Here is a 21,666-nt window from a genome sequence, read left to right as displayed (position 1 = left end):
TTTTCCAGTGCCCTCATTTTATAGATAAGGAAATTGGGGCCCAGAGAAAGGCAGTGATTTGTCCAAGGTTACACAAATGGTAAGCAGAAAAGCCAGAGCTTGAGAGATCAGCTAGCAATAGTGCTTTGAGATGTACAAAGACCTATACGTATTATTTGGTCCTTATACTAACCCATGAGGCGGGTGCTGTTACCCCCATTTTACAGACGAGGTTAAGACTTGCACAGGGTCACCCACCTAGAAAGTGGCAGAGGCTAGATTTGAACTTGGCTCTTCCCGACTCAAGACCTCTTGTTCTGTGCCTTGTGGCTGCCTCAGCTTCCCTTGCCCCATCACTGGTTATTATGGCTGGTTCTAACACCTGGGAGGGCTGGTAGAAGGTAGAAGCTTTACAGGTTTGTTTTCTAGCTCTGTCTGACCATCAGTATATAGACGGAAGCAGTGGAACAGAACTCAGGTTGTGCTTTTAAAGCCCCTGCCTGCTTCTCTGTCAGAGGCTGATGTGTCGGATTGTTTTCTAGGGTAAATGTAGAGTATACAGAAAACGGCGTCTGTCTTCTTTCCGGAGTGTGGATGAAATCACCGAAGATGACTTAGAAAATATCGCCATAACGGTTAGAGATAAAATCTATGATAAAGTTCTGGTAAGGATTTCATTATCTGAAAATCATATTTAATATGAGGTTCTTCCTCTATTTGCCATGCAGGGGAATCGGTATTGGGAATCCTCTTTTTCATGTTAACTCACATCAGGGTCCAGAGAATAGGCTTGAAATTGGGGGACTGAATCATCCCAATTCACAATAAGATGACTTTTTAGAGGAAGAAAAGTGGGTTGTATGTTACTACATTCTGGAAGGGTTTTCTACTTTGGGGACTTGTGGTCTTGGCTTCACTCCTTGACACAATGTGCTAGGCACTGTCCTAAATGCTGGGGATAGAAAAGGGGGCAGAAGCCAATCTGTCAGGTTTTATTTAAGGGGAAAGAATGAGCTCATTTGTGTATGAGATACTTACTGAATCCTAGACAAGTTCAGGTGCTGGGTTCTTGATAAGAGACTGTGGTGGTGTAATAGATAGCACTGTATGAGCTATTCTGTCATACAGAGAAATTCTCAAAGTTTATCCCTTCATTGCTTTCTTCCACACTTTAGGGTAATACGTGCCATCAATGCCGACAGAAGACTATTGATACTAAGACTGTGTGTCGGAACCTGGACTGTGGGGGAGTGAGAGGGCAGTTCTGTGGCCCGTGCCTCCGTAATCGTTATGGGGAAGATGTAAGATCAGCTCTCTTGGACCCGGTAGGAAGTTATTTATTTTCATTTTTGTTTCATACTGCTGTAGAGACACATATAAGATTACATTTGTGTGTGTGTGTGTGTGTGTGTGTGTGTGTGTGTGTGTGTGTATTGTATAAAAGCAAATGACATGTTGGCGGCAGTTAGGTGGCGCAGTGGATAAAGCACCAGCCCTGGATTCAGGAGGACCCGAGTTCAAATCTGATCTCAGATACTTGACACTTACTAGCTTTGTGACTCTGGGCAAGTCACTTAACCCTCATTGCCTCACCTCCCCCCCGCCCCCCCAAAAAGCATATGACAGTATTAGAGGCATATTATAATGCACACAACAGTTAAACACTGGAAAAGGAGTCAAGCTCTCGCCAGTTGTGTGACCCTGGGTAATTCACTCAGTTTCCGTTTCCTCATCTGTAAGATGGAAATACAGTAACTACAGGGTTGTCTTGAGGATTAAATGACTACAAAGCCCTTTGTGCAGTATAAAGTCTTCTAAGAAGATACTGAGGAGGAAGTACAGAGCCCCCAGCCAGCCATTCATTCATATCGTCAGACCTAAGTGGTGTCAGGAAACACACGGTGCCACATGCCACAAAAGGAAGAGCAGTAAGGAGCGGAGCTTGCCAGAGAAGTGAACGAGTGATGGAGGAGGATGGCTCATTGTCATCTCGTCGTGAGAGAGAAGTTAGTGGAGTCTCCTTGGGATGGCAGAAGAGAAGGTTCCCAGCCCCCGATGGGGGGAGGGATCCATTATGCTGAGGAAGGGGAAGCTTTGTAGCAGTGGCAGGAGGGGTACCTGCCCCATCTTGAGAGACCTTGGATAAGAAGCTGGATGGCCTCCCAGTGTTAGGAGTGATAATATCTGTTGTTACTAGTAATATTCTGTTATTTGATATTTATCAATAATAATAGCTAACAGACACTAGGTGGCACAATAGATAGAGCATTGGACTTGGAGTTAGACCCGAGTTTGAATCTGGCCCCAGATACTTATTAGCTGTGTGACCCTGGTCAAGTCACTAAACTTCTGTCTGCCTCATTTTCCTCATCTGCAAAATGGAAATATTGATGGTACCTGACTCCCCAGGTTGTAATAATAATAATATGTTTTTAATGCTTGCAAAATGCTTTCTGAATATTATCTCATTTGATCCTCACAGCCATCCTGGGAGGTGGGCACTATTATTATCCCCCAATTAAAGATGAGGAAACAGAGACCCAGAAAATGACATGCCCAAGGTCTCCCAGGTGATAAGTGGCAGATTCAGGATTTGAACCCAGATTGGTCATTCTCTGTCCTCTGTGGGGAGTTGCCTCTTAGCAACTCTAGGTTTTAGCTCTTTCTTTGCTCTTCCTTTGCCCTGAGGCATCTGAAGAGTTGAGAAAAATGAAAAAGCCAGCGAGCCCACGTGGGTGCCGATTCCTCATGTGTGGAATGGGGGGGATGGCGGCCACAGGGATGGTTCCTCTCTTTCTCCCAGGACTGGGTGTGCCCTCCGTGCCGTGGGATTTGCAATTGCAGCTATTGTCGGAGGCGTGATGGTCGCTGTGCTACTGGGATACTCATCCACCTGGCCAAATTTTATGGCTACAACAATGTGAAAGAATACCTGGAAAGGTGAGGCGCCTCTCAGGCCTGGTTAAAAGCGGAGAAGGAAATCCCAGGAAGGGGCTGGGAAAGCAGGAGTCAACTCGGCAGAGCACGGCTGTTGGAGGAAGTGAGGCTGCAAGGCTTTAGGCCCAGGGGCAGCGGGAGGGCTTGGTTGGCCTTGAGGGAATCTTTGGGGTGTCTCAAACGCATCAGTGCCTTTGTAAGGTCAAGGCTGCCCTGAGACTTTTGGGACACTCTCCCTATTACTCTGGGGGTAGCTGAAGAGGTAGAGGATCTTAGGGGGATCTTTGATATGGCTCCAAGGTATACCCGAGGAACAGCAAACAGCTGCATCTTCTCCCCATCTCTCTTTCTCAGCTTACAGAAACAACTGGTTGAAGACCATTAAGATGCAGGAGGAAGCAGCCAGCCACCTGAACAGGTGGGGGACTTGTTGGGACAATCCCCTGTCCCTGCTTGGGGCTCCAGCTTTGACACATGATTGCGATGGTTTTATTTGTACAGGAAGCAGCTGTGGGGGAAACTCGGCCCTTTCACATCTTCCTCTGTGTGATTTTGTGACGGTTTCTTCCATGTTCGTAAAAAAGTTTCTCAGGAAAACAGTCGTCCTCATGAAGGGCTCGGTATTGTATACAACCTCCACTAGGCTTCCAAGTACCTGATGGTTCTTTTTTTTTTATTTTAGAAAAAAATGTTTCTATTTGAAAAGCACAATGAGAATAATGAGGTTGTGATCTTGGTTTACAAGGAGAAAACTTGATGAGCCACCCCCAGCTTAGGGGGGTATGCATGCTCAGGTATATGTTGTGCCCTAAATCACCCCCCCCAGGGAAAAAACTACCACCCTAGGCCTGAGGTGAGCCAAGCATAGTTTCCCCACAGACTCAGAGCTCCTGGGCCTCGGTCTAAGACACATTCGAGATTTAGAATCTGGGCTTTTTTTCTTTGCCCTTTATTACAAAGTGCAATTACTTGTAAGAACTTGAAAGTGTAGAGTTTTATTTGCATCGAAGCTTGAGTCCTAGTTTACCTGTAGAAAAACGTGCCTGGCCAATCCCTTGTTCTATTAGGGAGGGAACATTATTTCAGGCGCCCCACCCCCACCCCACATGAAAACTTTGATTTGATGCTCAGTCTCTGTAAGAGCAGCAGTCCCACTTGGTGAATGAGACACCTTCTACCTTGTTTTTCAGATCTCGCCATTGGTCAAACCCGTAAGGGAGGCCGTCTTTAAGTTTTGTCTCTGAGGCCATAGTGGGGAGAGTGTGACCTTTGGTTTAGGGGTTTACACGTGTGTTTGCTTGTATGTCTCTTCCTCCCTTTTCCTTTTCTTGGGCTTTGGGCAAATATTACCTTCTTGGTGGTTTCTGGGTAAGCTATAAAAGTGAATAAGCTTCGGTATCTTTGGGTGAATCGGCTTCCTGAAAAGCTGGACTATGCAAGGCCAATATGCTGAGGACAAGGCCCCAAGTCGACTGTCCGTGAGTCCCCCCCCCCTTTTACACGGACAAGAGCAGGGCCACCCCAGCCAGCACCCACTTGGCTGTTTTCTCTTTGCTCTTTAGCCTGAAGGTCCACACGTAGGTGGGGCCCCTGCTTTGGGTTCTGTACACGGGACACTCGTAGGTCTGCTTTGTTTCCTGTCTGTCTGTTGGGCTGGCTTTGACGAAGATGACTGGCATCAGAGAGGTCAGCTCCTTGAGGCGGGCTTCCACGATGCTCCCAGCCTGGATGTCCCAGCGAGCCCCTAGGACAGAACACACGAATCACTGCTGTAGGGAATGCTTGCTGGGCTCACTGGGTACTTTATCCAGCCACACTTTCATGCAATAAAAGGTAGTTATAATTATTCCTTTTTGGTCTTTGTGTTCTTTGGGGGAGAGGTGGCAGGAGACCCTTCGGAAAATGGTGAGTGATGGAATTAGGAGCAAAGAAGGGAAGCGTCCACTCGTGTTGGCTACCTGTATTGCCTTCTCCCAGAGCCTCACTTTCCTCGTCTGTAAAGCAAAGGAATAGGCCTGAATGGGGCCCCCGAGGTCTCTTCTGGTTCTGCTAGTTTACATTCTGCAGCAAGTGCGGGAGACAGAAGACGTCCCCATTGGTTCTGAGAAGATGGAAACTCTAGAGGTGAGACTTAACTCCACTTCCCGAGGTGCCTAAGCGGGTTTTGGTAGGGAGGCTAAGTGAAGATGCTCCAGGTTTACGGAGCTCCTCCCTTCCACTCTTGTATTTCGGCTAGACCCTGGGGAGTCTCTAGGGTTGCTGGTGGCCTCCACATCCCCCAGTCTAGGGAGGGCTCAGAAAGCTGGATTTCAGTGGGTGTCTTATGCCTGGGGAAGCTAGAGCTTGTTAGCTTTAGCTCATTGACCGGGAGCTGGACCCAACCTCATTTCACGCATGGAGAAATAGAGGAAGCCACGGTAAATACTTCAGGGATTTGTCTAAAGGCTCCTGACTTAAAACCCCACAGCTTCCTGATTTACAGGTGAGGAAACTGAGGCATGAAGCGACACTCCCCAGAAATCCTTGACTTGGGTACCTCTTCCCACCGGCTTCCAACCTGCTGCTTCTCTGGTCTGGTGCCATCTTTGGCCTCGTTGCTGTGAATGAGCTTGGCCACCAGGGGGTGGCCTTGGGCAGGAGAAGCAGCCAGGGGAGCCTTGGGAAAGAGCTATCATTACCTGGGAACGGGGCTGAGAGATGCCCAATGGCTGCTGCATTCACTGCTCTGCAGTGTGGGGTTCCCTTGGGCAGCTCCGGTGCAAATCCCTAAGCTCTCTGCTCCCTTACCAGTAAAAGGAAGGGGCCACAGCAGATGACCCACCGCCCCAAAGGCCCTGAGGCTGGAACTAAAATCCCACCCGGGACAGGCCAAGTCACTGCCTCTGTGGGTCTCATTTTCCTCATCCATAAAATGTGGGGGTTACACTTGATGGTCTCCAAGGTGGGTCGTGGCTCAGAGTCAGGGTCTTGACCTTTGGTTTGCCCTGAAGCCCGGGGCCTTCTCAGAATGACTCCAAAGGCATAAACTACATGGGGTTCTGTGGGAAGTGCTTAATATTTAACCAGACAAGTTCCTGGACCCCAGTTAAGCAGCTTCCCCCTAGGTCAGCGATAAAAGGAAGTACAAAGTTTGCTCATCCTCACCCCCACTTGTATTCTGGGTCTTATCCTGGGCACAGATGCAGTAGCTCATCCTCTCAGAACTCTGGAGGCACAGAGCTGATGGAATTGGCTTACAGGCACACAACTAGTATGTGGCACGGCCTGAATCTGAACCCAGGTCTTACTGATTCAGAGGCCTCTCTTAGAGGGGTACATGGAATAGTTTGCCCCAGTCCTTGCTTATGGGCCCCAGGCAGGTCTCTGGCTAGGTATATAGCATTGCTGGTGGGCCAGGGTCCAAGGGCAGTATGTTAGAAAGATCACTAGACTAGGGGTCAGAAGAGCCGTGCTCAAATCCAGGCTTGGAGACTTGGAGCAAGTCACTTCCCTTCTATGGAACTCAGTTGCCCCATCTGTAAAAGCCTCTCCCGTCTGCTCTGTAATGCTAGTGAGGTTCTTACCTTCCATGAAGACTCCATGAATATAAGCTCCTTCCCTTGGGGGATGGCCATAATCCTCTTTGGTCTTTTTGGTTACATCCACTGTCAGGCACATCTTATCCAAAGGCCACTCATTCTTCCGGGCCATGCTCTGCATGATGGCTTCGAGAGGGAAAAACACATTGGGTAAGAGATGCTGGGCAACGGTGCGCCCCTTTGCTCAGCAAGTGGGCATTTGGAGTAAGAATCCCCCCTGCTGGCACAGTTGTCCTGCAGCTAAGTGGGAAGTACACAGTGACTTGGGTGCCAGGCTGAACCCCCAAGCTGAGCCCTGTCCCTACCTGTCAGGAAAGACTGAGGGTTAAAGAAGCCAGACAGCCACACAACAGCCGGCATGACGAGGTCTTGGGTCCAGGTATCTAGCTCTCGGCACCTCAAGAGGAGGTCATTGAACCTGAGGGGGAGAGAAGAGGACAAAAGGGGTAGCCATGTGGCGCAGTGGATAAAGCACCAGCTCTGGATTCAGGAGGACCTGAGTTCAAATCTAGCCTCAGACACTTGACACTTACTAGCTGTGTGACCCTAGGCAAGTCAGTTAACCCTCATTGCCTTGCCCTCCCCCCCCCAAAAAAAAAGCAGAGAAGAAGACAAAGTCCGATGGGTTTAACAGGTCCTATTTGGGCCTGGAGGGTTTTTGCAGGTTCATAGGTGAATATGGAGTGGTGGTTTCCTTCTGAGACCTTGCCTATAATTCTGGAAACCTGGGGGTTGTATAAACCCCCAGCCTTGGAGATAAAAGCCAAGCTTGTGCTCAGCCGGTCCTGCCAGAGAATAGGGAATTCCAGGAGTGAGTGAAGGTGGTGAGGTTTTAGTTAAATAAAAAGGCTGCAGGTATAAATTAGGGTTAGAGAAATTAATGACGAGACCACAGTAGGAAAGAGCATCACAGCCAGGAATCGTGCTTCTCTTATTCTTCTGTTATTAAAATTCTTTCTTTCTTTGTGTCTGGCTGTGTGCCCTGACTAAGGTCTAAGTGGGGAGTCTGCCTCCCAGGTGTGGCTGTAGCATCCCTAAAGGATTCCAAGGAGATTCACTTTGCTTTTTTTTTTTTTTTTTTAGTGAGGCAATTGGGGTTAAGTGACTTGCCCAAGATCACACAGCTAGTAAGTGTTAAGTGTCTGAGGCCGGATTTGAACCCAGGTACTCCTGACTCCAGGGCCGGTGCTCTATCCACTGCGCCACCTAGCTGCCCCCACTTTGCTTTTAATTTAAAAAATTGTTTAACCTAACCTTTGCCTTTGCCTTTGGTCAAAGTTCTCTGGTGAAGTTGTTAGCCTGCCTACAACCCTTCTCTGACGTTCACTGCCCATGAGATCTTGGGCAGATTAACCCTTCTGGCTCTAGCTCTGGGGGTCCCATGTGGGACCTTGGGTAAGCCTTCATCTTGCCTCACCTCAGTCACCTCTGTAAAATAAGGCTAGACAGCCACTGAGGACTCAACCTTATCTCTATGGTCCCAGAACCTGACCCTTTTTATACACCCATTTCTGTGTCTGTTTAAAGACAATCCTACATAGCAGAGGGTGTCCCCAAGGTCTTGGTGCGGTTTAGTGTTTTAATAACTTGAAAGACGAAAAAGAAAAGCTTAAAGAAAATAACTTTAAGGATAGAGCACTGGCCTTGGAGTCAGGAAGACCTGAGTTCAAATCCAACCTCAAACCCTTAACACTTACTAGCTGTGTGACCCTAGCCAAGTCACTTAACCCAAATTGCCTCACCTCCCCCCCAAAAAAAGCTGCACCAAGACTTTTGGGACATCCTCTCTATCTATGCCTGGCTGCCTGTAGGGCAGCTTAAGTGGGCAACAGTAGGAAGTATAATCGCTAATGAGGTTGTATCTGTATGCCACTGAGCCATGCAAATAGAATAGATATCTTTCCTTCCCTCGTGGGCATTTCCAATTTTAAGCCTGGGTGGTAGGTATTACAAATGTTGCTATTCGTGTTTCACAGTGGCACAAACTGAGGCTCAGAAAGGCTAATGATTTGCCAAGGGTCACACAACAGGTAAGTGTCAGAGCGGGATCCAAGCAGGATCTAACCAGTAGTTATCAAGCAATGTGTCAGGCTATTGGTGGGATGTGAGGTGGAAACCTAAATACACTTCAGGGTACGTTGGGGGAAGAGCATCAATAGCATTTATACAGGGCTGTAAGGTTTGCAAAGCCCTTCACCTTTGGGATACCAAGGCCTCCTAGAGGAGATGGCGTGGCCTGCAGTCCTTTCCCTATGGGCCCTGCTTTGCCCGAAGGAGCAGGGCTTGGGCTCTCCTTTAGCACCCTCCCCCAAGCATCCACTGACAATGCCAGCCCAGTCTGGGCACAATCTGTCAGAGGCAGAGCAGGGTTCGAATTGACCTCTGGAGCCTGTTAGCTGTGTGACCCCATGGGAGTCACTGCTTCTGAGGCTCAGTTTCCTCATCTATAAATGGGGGATAAAGCCTCCAATGCCCTCCTCACTGGGTGGTTGTGAGGCCCACGGGGGATCAGAGAGAGGTGAGGGGAGGCAGTGGCCACTGAGCCCACCTCACATGAGAAAGGAAGCCCCAGGTGATGGATGTGAAGCAGTTTAAATGTCAGCAATGAACATCCCCATTGAAGGATCACAGAAGGCGTTAGGGCATTTAGAAAGGCTGGCACAAAGGGGTCCCTGGGAAAAAGCTCTGGCCCAGAAAAGCTGTTGGTTATACAGGCTCCTCATGGGTGTTAGAGACTGGAATTTAAAGCCTTTGAGATATAACCCCCCACCTCGTAGCTAAAGAAACCCAGGGCAGAGAGGCAGCCTGCCCAAGGTGACCCCACAAAGCCAGGTGCCTGGATTCAAACTCGGATCCTGACCCCATGCCCAGGGTGTCATCACATGAAAGGAAGGAGCCCCAGATGGGGAATCAGAAGATCTGAGTTCAAATCCTCTCTCTGCCAGTTCACTACCTTGGTGGCCTCCAAGGTCCACAGCAGCCGACCTAGGGTGGCCAGTGGGGGGGCTGAGAAGAGACCCTCAGAACGTCCAGGGAAAGGCCTCTCGCTTTTGTCAATCGTGGAGATAAGACTAAGGGAAGCTAAGGGGGAGTGGTCGGGGTGGTCCAGCAGGCATCTGACCCGCTTCCATCCATCCGTGTATCTTTCTCTATGAGCATTATCTCTTTCCCCTCCCCTTGACAACTGAATTTTTAGAAAATCCTCATCATGACTCAGCAAAGTCCAACAAAACAAATTCCCTCGTTGGTCGCATCCAAAAGAATGTCTGGGTCGGCATCTGAGATATATCACCTTTCTGGCCAGGGGAGGGAGGGAATAGGGGGCATGGCTTTATCTTCAGTCCTCTGGGCTTACTCCCTCATAATTCTGAAGGCGCAGTGCTTCTGGGCCATGATGGCGGACCCTGGGACCACTTACCACTGGGCGAGGCCGTAGGTGGAGGGATAGGCCAGCCGGAGCCAGCTGTTGGGCACAGTGTCATAATTCAATGCCGTCTGCTGGGCTTCCATGTCAGGAGACATCATTAGCTCACCCTGTGGTGGGGGAAGAGATGGAGCAGCCTGGTGAAGGGGCCTGGGAGGCCAGGCCCAGCGCAGGACCCAGTCCCTTCTGCTTACCTTGAGGCCGAGGTCCAGCTGCTGCAGTGACTCACGGATCTCTCGCAGGAGCAGGTTCATCCGCTCACACTCCTGGAAGCACACAAGGACGTAGGGGCTGCGCAGTGGGGTTTTGTGAGCAATCTCCGCCAGGTCAAACTCCTCAGGAAGCTTCTCCAAAATGTCATCCAGAACAGTCTTAACCTTAAATCAGCAACATCAGGAGCCCTTGAGCACAGTGATTGACCCTTCTAGGCCTCCTGGGGAAGGAGCAAGTGCTGGGAGCTGGGCCCAGAGAGCCTGGGTTCAAATCTTACCTCTGATGCTCGCCAGAAGGACCACTTTACCTGCCTATTGGAAAGGGTCATCCTAGCGTGGAATGAGGGAGACCTTGTCCAGTGTTTGCCATGCTTCTGGCATTTCTGTGATCTCCCACGGAGTGACTGTGTCAGACAAGGGTGGGCCTGGCCTGACCTGGCTTTGAAGAAGCCAACTCCCTTTTGGGAGCTCACCACTAAGCCATGATTATTACTGGGGGGGGGGGGAGCAATAAGGGTTAAGTGACTTACCCAGGGTCACACAGCTAGTAAGTGTCAAGTGTCTGAGGCCGGATTTGAACTCAGGTCCTCCTGAATCCAGGGCCGGTGCTCTATCCACTGCGCCACCTAGCTGCCCTCTACCACTAAGGCATTGTTAGCAGGGCTGTGCTCCTCTATGGCTGCATATTTAAGATGATTATTCTCACTAGCTCAGCCTTAGGTTCTCATGGGCAAAGGCCAGGTCGCTCACTGTAGCAATAGCCTTATTTAACATCCAGGGGCAGCTAGGTGGCGCAGTGGATAAAGCACCAGTCCTGGATTCAGGAGGACCTGAGTTCAAATCCAGCCTCAGACACTTGACACTTACTAGTTGTGTGATCCTGGGCAAGTCACTTAACCCCAATTGCCTCACCAAAAACAACAAAAACAAAAAACATCCAAGGGTTAGTCACCACAATCAGAACAATGGTCATTAAGTCAGCCTGGCCTCAACAGTCGAGGAGGCTGGGACCAGCCAGCCTCCTCTCCCTTTTAGAGGGCTCATTCCATGAGAGGTCGGGAAGATGCTGAAGAGCAGAGTTTGCCTCTTTAACCATTCGGGTGGGCCAGACAGACACAGGTGGGCTGGAAAAGAGTAGCTTTAGGTACACCCAGAACTGGGGGAGCTAGGTGGTGCTGTGGATAGAGCACTGGGCCTGAAGTCAGACCAGAGTTCAAGTCTGAGCTCAGATAGGCACTACCTGTGTGATCCTGGGTAAATCACTTAACCCCTGCCCGCATAAAACTGGAGAAGGATATGACAGAGCACTGCAGTATCTTTGCCAAGAAAACCCCAGGGACTCACAGACATCCAAAGAGAAGTCGCTGATGGCTTGATGCAGCCCTCGAACGGGGCATCCAGTGGAGTGCCGCAGGGATTGATGCTCAGCCCTGTGCTGCTTAATGCTTCTCTAGATTATCCGGATAAAGGTATTGGGTGCCCTCCTCCAGTTTGCCAAAGGCACAAAAGGGGAGGTAGCTCATCACTGGGTGAAAGGAGTGGGATCCAAGAGTCCCTTGCCAGGCTCGAACACGGGGACAAACCTGAAGTGCCGAAACTTGAGAGACTCGATGTAAACTTTTACACTCGGGCTCAACAAGTCAATTTCACAAGCCGACTACAGAAGGCACAAGTCTAGAACGCTGCCCGTTACAGCACATGCGCCGAATGGATCCTGGGGCAGCCCCCAAATCCAATGGGAGGGAGTGCCGCCGGCCTCTGCTCTAGGCCCACGTCATCTGGAGGAGGGAGCTTTGAGAAGCTGGACTTGAGATGAGGCCCCACAGAGACAGGTTGAAGGAACTACGGGTCTCTAGCTGGAGGAAAGGAAGACAGAAAAGGTGTCTTCAGGTGTTTTAATTATTGACCTAATTGTTCGGCCATGCCCCACTCTCTGTGTCCCCACTTGGGGTTTTCTTGGCAAAGATACAGGCGTAGTTTGTCACTTACTTTTCCAGCTCATTTTGCAGATGAGGAACTGAGGCGAATAGTTGTGACTTGCCCAGGGTCACATAGCTACTAAGTGTCTGAGGCTGCATTTGAACTCAGGTCTTCCTGGTTCCAGGGCCAGTGCTCTGTGCACTATGATGCCGTCAAGCTGCCTATTTACCCAATACTTAACTGTACTTAGTCCTAGTTAGCAAAGGGTAGGTGTTTTAGACCAATTTCAGCTTAATAGTAGGAAAAAGCTGGGAGCCCAGACAGCTCCCGCCCAAATAGGGATTGGCTGCTTGGGGCTGGGGTGGGGGAAGGGCACCTTCCTCCTTCCTTGAGAACCTCTTGAGCCTCTAGCTGAGCCAGTCTTGGCCTTTCCCATTCAGAGATGGGTCAAACTAGATGTCGGAGGGTCACAGGCTTAGGGCTTTGGAATGGGATAGGCCCCAAGAGGTCCTGGGGTCCAACCACCTCATCTTACAGATGGCCCAAACCCTCCCTGATAGCAAGTGAATGGCAGAAGTGGGAGTTGACTCCATAGGTGGTCATTGCTCTGACCCTTGTGTCCTTTTTCAGAGGGTTACCAACCATTAGATAGACAGGCCACTACTCGGGTGAATGACCAGGGCTTTGCCTGTGAGAACTTCACATTGAGTTAGCAACAACAACCTGGCATCCAGTGCTCTTTCCACTGAATAATAATAATAACTATTATTATTATTATTATTTAGGGTTTGTGAAGTGCTTTACAAAAATTATTAATTCAAATGCAAATTAAAGAGCAATTTAAATTGATTGAGTTTCACAACAGCCATATGAGGTAGTGCTTTCATCTGCTGGAGGAAATCGAAACAGTGTGGTCACTTGCCTGGGGACACACGGCTAAATATACCCGAGACAGGATTTGAACTCATGTCTTCCTGACTCCTAGGCCAACACTCTATTATACTGCCCTACCCAGCTGGTGTGTAGCTGGTCCCTCATTCAATAGGCTGCATATTGGACAGTTACAGTAGGTAGGTAATGATAAGAGGGGAAGGGGAAAAGTTAATTTGCTATTACAATGTAAAATTTCACCATGTCCTCCTCCGAAGAAGGAATAATTGGCCCTTTCTGCCCCCAAACAACAGGGGTAAGAAGCAGGTTGAGCCCAGCCGGCGCGGGCAGGCTAGGGACTGTACCTTTTCCTCCGTGGACTGGGTGAGCTCTTGGTTGGCCAGGAGGCTCCTGGGCTGCATCTCCAGCAGGACTCTGAAGAGGGTGTTCGCGGTCACCGTCAGGAACCCGATTTCGGCGTTGGGATGGAGGCCGTACAACACTGGGCTCTCGGGGGGAAGCATTTCCTCGATGTACTGGTGGTAGCCCGTGTAGTCCAGAGTAAGCGGCGCTGGGAAGCCTGGGGCCAGCAGCAGTTCTCCTTCCAACTTAAGCACAAGAAGAAGGGGGATTACTGCAACTGTCCCCCTCAGACCTGGACCCGGAGTTAAGAAGTCTTAACCCTGCTTCCCACACATAATAGCCTTATGACCCTGAGCAAGTCACTTCACCTCTGCTTCCCTCAGTTTCCTCATCTGTAAAATGGGGGTAAGAATAGCGCCTCCCTCCCTCCCTCCCAGGCTTGTTGTGAGGACAAAATAACATTTGTAAAGTGCTTTGCAAACCTTAAAGCATTATAGAAATGTCAGTGGTTTTTAATCATTATTGATTAGTATTAAGAAGATTAGTTATTATTAAGAAGATTAATTGTTATTAAGATTTGTGTAATGTAAGATTCTAAATGTGGATTCTAATCTGTTCCCCCAGTTTTGGGGGAAACTGACTCAAATCACTGATAAAACGAGTTTAGGTTTTTAAGGGTTTATTGAAAAATAGAAAGAAAAAAGATTGAGAACAGAATTCCAACAGCCTGGCATTCCTATCTTTCCTCAAATTTCCTGTGAAGTCCTCTGCCGCCACCACCACCATCAAGTCAGGAACCCAAAAAGCACGAGAGCTCTCCGCGCAGGCTCCCTTTCCTCCTTCCTGTCTCCTCCCAGAAAATAGGAGGCTCCTCAAGTTGATTGGCTGGTAGCCTTGATAGACAGCACCCATGAGCAAACGTCATTTCCTGACGCCAAGGAAAAGCCACGTGGCCTTGCCCTCTGAGGCATTTTCCTCATGGCGGAGCTTTCCTACAGCAAGTCTCCAGTAGGGGGCATCATTCCAATCATTACAGATTAATAATTATTCATAACAACCAGTTGCTAGATCTGATTGGTTCTCCTTCTATGGGATCTGTCGCATTTGTCCCCATTTCTCTATTTATGAAGCCACTGCCCTAGTCCAGGCCTTGTCTCCTCCTGCTTCAAGCCCACCTCAGGTGTCTCCCTTTGTCAGTCTGTCCTTCAGTAGGCTGCCAAAGTATTGTTCTAAAGTATAGTTCTGACCATGTCGCTCTCCAGGGTCAAACTTCAATGGTTCCCTCTCACCTCTAGGATAAGATAATAATTCCTCAGTGAAGAATCATTGTCATGGGAAGATAGCAACAAGATCATAGGAACGAAGCTGGAAGGGACCTTAAAGATTTAAGATTTGAAATGTGAAATTTTAGTCTAATTCAATTAAATAACAAGAAAATATTAACTCATATTTATGTGGTTCTTTAAGTTTAAAAATGCTCTACTGGGGGCAGTTAGGTGGCACAGTGGATAAAGCACAGGCCCTGGATTCAGGAGGACCTGAGTTCAAATCCGGCCTCAGACACTTGACACTTACTAGCTGTGTGACCCTGGGCAAGTCACTTAACCCTCATTGCCCTGCAAAAAAAAAAAATGCTCTACCTACATTACTTCATTTGTTTCAAGTGTGAGGTCTGAACAATGATAATAGTAGCTGGCATTTCCATAACATTTTAAGGTTTCTGCAAAATGTCTGACAAATATTATCTCCTTTTATCCTCCGGGTACAACCCTGGGAGGTAGGTGTTGTCATTATCCCCATTTTACAGATGAGACAGACAGAAGGAAAGTCACTTGCCCCGGGGTGGGAGTGGTGGGGGGAGGGGGGGTCACAGACCCAGTAAATGAGGCTAGATTTGAACTCAGATCTTTCTGATTCCAGGTCCAGTGCTCTGTCCATGGTACCACGTAGCTGCCCTTTGTAAAAGCTAATTGATGTTACTGGTTAATTGATATATTGGAGAGACAGTAACTTGTTAAATGATATTGGGGGAATATACCAATAATTTTTTAGGCTCATCAGCTTAAAATACTAGAAAAACACTTGCAGATTCTCTAGATTACTTCTAGAGCCACAGGGCTGGGGGAGTAGCTGGCCTCTGGGGATTCAACCTCTGAGTCCATTGTGAGGTGGGAGAGAGTGAGAAAGAGTCCCAGAGCTGATGTTTCACACAGGAAGACAGGTTTAAGAAAAGTTAAGGTTTTAAATCCAGCCAGACATTTGGAGAGGCAACAGTTGAAATCTTTAAGAAAACAAACCAAAAATAGGTTTAAAATTGACTCTCGATTCTGCTAAGTTTTGTAATATGTGCTAGGAAAGGAGTAACAAAATTGAGGTTTAATTCTCAGTTTCAGAGAGCTCTATCGGGTAATTTCCAAATTAAACACACAAAGATCCAGTTCCAATGTAAGCCACGGAAGAATCATATCTATGTGATTGTGTTTCAGCTTGCTTCAATAGAAAGATTATTAAGCATGATGATATTAATTTCAAGAAGTTATCAAATGGGAATCCTTAACTCAAAAGGCTGGATATCATCAAAGGCCCCTAAAATGCCATTAATTCAAACTCCACCCATTAAAATTTATAATTATTTGAAGAAGTTTCAAAGGTTTGCCTTTCCTAAGAAAATCAATTCCTCTTCTATCACAGTATTAAATTGTGCTAAGAAGATCAGAGTCCATAAAGCTTGAAATATTAAACAGACCTTTCTAAGCACTTTCGAAGCATCTGTTTACATGCCAAATTAATAAAACTAATTACAATTTTATCCTATCCATGAAAACAGGACTCTGCATCTACTACCCATTGAGCGCTGCCGGACACTGCACATACAGACACAAAAGCCAAGCATTTCCTGCCTCCAAGGAGATGACATTCTGCTGTCCCTTCACTGTACAGATGAGGGTACTGGGCAGTAGCCTGCCCGTGGTTACATGCAGGGCTTAGCACACACCTATCTGTAAGGCAACATGGTAGAGTGGATGGAGCACTGAGCTTGGACTCAGGCCCAGGTCAACAGTGTGACCCAACCTCTCTGAGCCTCAGTGTTCTCATCTGTAAAATGGGATTAGTGACACCCACAGAAACTTGAGGCCCGATGAGATAAACCTTAAAGCTCTCCAGAAGTGACTTACTGTTGTCTTTTGGGTTGAGCTTTCCAGAGGGTGGACAAACCATGGCTCCAGAGTCGGCCTCCGTCTGAGGAGGCAGAACCTAAGCAGGGATCACAGAATAGGAGGGGGGGGGGGAGGGACCCACTAGCATCTGCCCAAGGAAGAGGAAGCCAGCAGCCCTCCCGTGTGACCAGCAAGTAGCTAAGGAAGGGGCTCGAAGCACATGCGGTAGAGGAAGGGGAAGGCGTGAGGAAAGCACAGGCCTCTGCAAGGACTAGGAACGGCCCTGGGGCCTAGGATTGGTAGGGGAAGACGCTGAGCGGAGGATGGCGGTGCCAGGGTGGAAAGGACCAAGAGCAAATGATGGAGCCTGACCTAAAATTAATCCAAGTTCTTAGCCATCAAAATGAGGGCTTGGGCTTGGGTTTGGGGTTTGGGTTTTTTTGCCATTTTGTTTGAGTCTTTCCAGCGTACTTAGCATGTTAAAAATGTGATTAGTTACTTGTGAATTTGCATCATTCATTGCCTGCCTTTAGTCTTCAAGCTCCATGCAGATCAGAGGATTATAGAGCAGGAAAGAGCTTAGGGCCAACAATTCCAGAGCAATAAATAAGCAGATAAAATGGGAGAAGCTAATGTCAGGAAAGATTCAAGATCAAATAAGAGAATGGGGGGTGGGGTGGGGTGGGGTGGGGTTTAAGCACACACATGGTTCAGAGCCAGAAGGTACAATTTAATGTAATCCAACCTACTGTATGCAAGGCAGGATGCTGGTCAGCTGGGGCTTCTCTCTCTTTTTTAAGATGGACATGGGATCTCACAAATATAAGGAGTTCCCTCAGGCAATATAGGTCAGCACCAGCTCTGCCAATTTTAGTTGCCTGGGGGGGGGAGGGGCACTGAGCCATGAAATGACATGTACAGGGTCACACAGACTCTGAGACCAGCTCTCTCTCTACACCAGCTGCTCTCGGATTGTGAGTTCGCTAAGGGCAGGGACTGTCTTTTGCCTCTCTTTGGTCCCCAATGCTTAGCACAAGGAAGTAGGCACTTAATAAATGTTTATGTACTAGCTGCCTCTCTTGAACTGGGGATACAATGAAAGAACAATAATCTATTCGGTGTTTGCTCAGTGTTAGGCAATGTACTAAACTCTGGGGCTAGACATGTTTAAGCAAGTGAGTGTGCCTGCCTTCAAAGGGCTTCTATTCTAGTCTGTTGGGGGGTTTTGGTTTTTTTTTGGGGGGGAGACAATGAGGGTTAAGTGACTTGCCCAGGGTCACACAGCTAGTAAGTGTCAAGTATCTGAGGCTGGATTTGAACTCAGGTCCTCCTGAATCTAGGTCTGGTGCTCTATCCACTGCGCCACCTAGCTGCCCAAAGTGCTTTTGAAATGCCTGGAAAGTGACAGAGAGGTCTGATCAAGCCAGAGCTCATCTATCAGAACTCTGGGTCCTGAGGCAAAGTCCACTTTCCAGGGAGTAGGTCGAGTTCAGCTGGCCTGGTTTAAGAATGACTTGAAAATGGTTGGCCAAGGTCTGATGAGGAAGTTGGGGGTCAAACCCTGCTCCAACCCTACCTCACCATGCCTTGACAGAAATGCGCCATCCAGTGTGACCACCCCTGGGTGTGGGACACTGGCTTGCGGCATTTTCCACCCCAATGCAGTCACAGTTACAAACCAGTGTGCCAGGCACTGTGCCAGACACTGAGGGGGAAGACACCCCCAAGCCAAAGGTATTCATCCTGTCCTAATTACAGCTCTACATGCATGTAGAAATGTTGGACAAACCTCAGGACCCTAGGGCAGTCTCTGTGGCACGATCGCTGACAAGTGACGAGACACTCCGACAACATCTTTCTGCAAGTCAGTCCAAGCCTGGGGAGCTGACTAGGGCCAGAGCCCTTTGAGTGTGATGAGGGTGTGGCCAGTTAGTACGGACACCTCTTGGGATCTGTCTGGGAGGTTGGGTCCCTCCGTTTCTAAAGGGCATCCCCACACCAGTGATGCCCCTCGGGCACCATCCCCACCACAGCACTGGCAATCACTCGGATGCCAGCGAAGAGGTGTACAAAGGTTAATGGACCGCCTCATTTGGCAGCAGTAATTCTCTACTTATCCACAGGCCAGATAGGAGGACAAAACAGGCATGTGAGCTTCTCCCGGGGCCCCCCTGACCTCCACCATCATTTGGAGAAATCAGCCTTGCTGGAGGTCAGACACACAGCCCTGTTTATCCTTCTCGTCTCCATGGTAACCTGCTCCCAGGCCCCTTCCGAGGAGTGATTTCCAATCGAGCTATATTGAAAGTGGCTTTCTGACATGTACAATCCTGTTCATTAGGACTGAGGAAAGACTAAAAGACTGGGAGCCGGGGGCCAGCCCGTGACAGCAGTCAGAAGGGAAGACAATAGCTTCTCTATGCAGCCCCCTCTAAGGGGCGTTTAGCTCCATCAATTTCACTGAAGGAAAGAAATAGACAGTGAGATGTGCTCGTGTGTGTATATATCTATCTAGAATGACACATGTATGTACACATACATGTGGGGATGGAGCATGGCTATCCATACATGCATAAATGTGTGTACGTATATGTAGTCTAAGATGCGTGGAAAATGGCTTGACTATCTCATTCAAAGTGGTGGACTCTGTGGGTGTCTGCAAAACAGAGACCACTATTTTGGAATGATATAATGAAGCCATTTTCATGTTTTTTAAATTTTCAAATACTTGTTGAGTATTTTAAATAGCGTATTGTTGATGGTTGTTACATTATGTTGTAGTTATGTTCCTTCAGTAGATAGAAGCTTCTTGAGGGCAGGCACTGTCATGCTTCTGTCCTGTATCCTCACTCAGTGTTAGCACTGTGCCCCCAGCACATAGTAGGTGCTTTAAAATATCCAGGATTGGCATTCCTGAATGGGACTAAATGCCTTTCTAGTAGGACATTTTCAGGAAGAGTAGGAAAACCCTGGGGCAGCTAGGTGGCGCAGTGGATAGAGAATTGGCCCTGGAGTCAGGAGGACCCGAGTTCAAATCCTGCCTCAGACATTTGACACTTACTAGCTGTGTGACCCTGGGTAAGTCACTTAACCCCAATTGCCTCACCAAAAAAAAAAAAAAAGAGTAGGAAAACCCAGCCTGGCTGAAACAATAGAAATTGTGCTGCTCCTTTTCTTGCAATTAAAGCCTCAAGTAGACTCTGCCTTCATTCGGCAAACCCTTGTTAAGCTCCTAGTTTGTGGTAAGCACTTGGAGGTGGCCAGCAGAGCTAAGGGCTTGGGTAAAGAACGGCCACTACCTGGGAAGGGCTGTTCTGTGGAGGAGGGATTCCGTTTGTCCTGGGAGTGACCCTCGAAGGAGCAAAGGCCCAATTTAGTCCTGAAGTCAAGGAAAATATCCTGATAATAAAAGCTGTGCCCAGGGGAAGGAGCTGCCTTGGGAGGGGACCTTTCTTCCTCCTTGCCCCCTTCCAGGGAAGCTATGGCAGGGATTCCTTCAGACATGGGCTGGACCAGATGGTTTTTAAGTCTTTTTCCACTCAAACATGCAATGATTCTCATGGAGCTTGTTTCCTTGGCAGGGAGTAAAACAAACACAGATAATCACACCACATATTATTATTATAATGTAATAGTCTCATTAGATAAAACAAAGGCTTTTGTGCAGACTAAGAAGGAAGGTTGTTAAATGCCTGGGAGAATCATGGTGGTTGCCCTGGAGGAGGAGGCATTTGAACTGGGGTGTATGGGGGACAAGCAGCTATAAAATATTGAAGGGCAGGGGCTGTGAAATAAGCTTGAGAGGCAGAGAGCACAGACATAACTTTGGGTCTCCCAGAAAAGACACCGTCCTAAATCCAGAAATGAATCACCGTGAATAACCTCCCATAGAGTTTTATGAGAGAGTCAAAGAGAGAGACAGAGAGAATGGAATGTCCTTTCAGCTCCCTACCTAGAGGAAAAGAAAAATTCATGGGTTGGTTTCTGGGTCCTTTGGGCTAGAGAAGAAATCACTGTACAAAGAAATACCCCACAAGTTCCAGTTCAATCCAATGTGCATTTATGAAGTGCTCGGCACATACAAGGCAAAGAGGCATTGTTTCCCAGCAGATTGAGAGCTGACCTCACAGGGAGGATGAGCTGAAATCCAAGCTCAGAGAGTAGCTATATCCTCTGCCTCCCTTAGTTCCCCCCACTGTAACATGGGGATAATAATACCACCTCCCTCCCAGGCTTGTGAGGATCAAATGAGAATTAACTGTAAAGTGCTTAGCACAGTGCCTGGCACAGAGTAAGTGCTTAATAAACATTTGGTTCCTCCCCGCTCCCTGCCCCCAAGCAGATCTGAGTGTCCACACAAACTCTAGCACCAATATGGTGAGCTCCCAGGCAGCCTAAGGCGTGATGTACCATCCCAGGTCAAGACTTTTGTGCTATTGAACAATAGGCTCTACCGGTGAGTGATGTCTACACTAACATCCTGGCTGAGCTGGGCAGACCCTGTCTCAAAAATACCAGGTTCTGTCTTGGACACATTCTTGCTGGGCAAATTGCTCAGTGCCCACAAACAACTAAGATTATAAATTTTGAAGGCGATGCCAGTCTGGACATGTGGAGGGTGTTCTCCACACCAAGGAAGTCCCAGTCCCAGACCGAGGTGCTGACACTGGGGAGCAAAACAATAAAGGAAAAGACTAAACAAAGACCCAGGGAAGAGAGCCTGTCCTCAAGGGGCTTACCTTCTTCTGAGGAGCAGGGATGCGACCTGTCCACAGAGGCATCTCCATGACAAATCAAGAAGTGAAAAGCCAGCAGTAACTCAAGGGCAGAAGAAAGCCAAGAAAAAGCACGTGCATTCTGGCATGGATTTTGCATAAATAGCCAGTCACCTGGTGCAGTCTTAAGGGTAGCCTTACCATAGAGGGGTTCATGAATTCTTCCAAATAGCTCCGGCACAGCTTGCGATCCCAGTCATCCGTGATGTGGCCCCCGTACATGATCTCCCCAAAGAGATAACGTAGATCTTCCCATGGGACCTGGGACAGGCACAGAAAGCACAGGTGAGCTCCCCCAGCCCTGGAAAGAACATGGCATGCCTTGAGGTCCAAGAGTATTCTAAGTTGGGAGCTAGACTCCCAGAGTAAGGATGTATGAGGTATCCTGAGGGAATCAGGTTTGGGGACTCCTCAACACAAACAGTGATGTTGCATGGAAAAGGGTCTCAA

General features: G+C 48.3%; 2 protein-coding genes across 3 annotated transcripts in view; one reads left to right on the top strand and one right to left on the bottom strand.

Moving 5' to 3' along the window:
• CDCA7L (cell division cycle associated 7 like) overlaps positions 1-4,762 on the top strand; it is a 29,588-nt gene extending 24,826 nt beyond the window's left edge. For both annotated transcript variants that reach the window (XM_043967175.1, XM_043967177.1), the window contains exons 7-10: positions 522-644; positions 1,155-1,304; positions 2,783-2,919; positions 3,271-4,762. In XM_043967175.1, the coding sequence (XP_043823110.1) occupies positions 522-644; positions 1,155-1,304; positions 2,783-2,919; positions 3,271-3,301 (441 nt within the window). In that variant the 3' untranslated portion in view covers positions 3,302-4,762. The remainder of the gene's footprint in view (positions 1-521; positions 645-1,154; positions 1,305-2,782; positions 2,920-3,270) is intronic.
• DNAH11 (dynein axonemal heavy chain 11) overlaps positions 4,413-21,666 on the bottom strand; it is a 292,856-nt gene continuing 275,602 nt past the window's right edge. Inside the window, exons 76-82 of the mRNA XM_043967174.1 lie at positions 21,358-21,477; positions 13,286-13,528; positions 10,113-10,295; positions 9,913-10,028; positions 6,800-6,912; positions 6,480-6,620; positions 4,413-4,660 (exon numbers count right to left, since the gene is read on the bottom strand). Coding sequence (XP_043823109.1) covers positions 4,413-4,660; positions 6,480-6,620; positions 6,800-6,912; positions 9,913-10,028; positions 10,113-10,295; positions 13,286-13,528; positions 21,358-21,477 — 1,164 coding nt within the window. The remainder of the gene's footprint in view (positions 4,661-6,479; positions 6,621-6,799; positions 6,913-9,912; positions 10,029-10,112; positions 10,296-13,285; positions 13,529-21,357; positions 21,478-21,666) is intronic.

Source organism: Dromiciops gliroides, chromosome 5 (genome assembly GCF_019393635.1).
Source record: "Dromiciops gliroides isolate mDroGli1 chromosome 5, mDroGli1.pri, whole genome shotgun sequence".
Classification (NCBI taxonomy): domain Eukaryota; kingdom Metazoa; phylum Chordata; class Mammalia; order Microbiotheria; family Microbiotheriidae; genus Dromiciops; species Dromiciops gliroides.
This window is presented reverse-complemented; position numbering and strand designations above follow the sequence as displayed.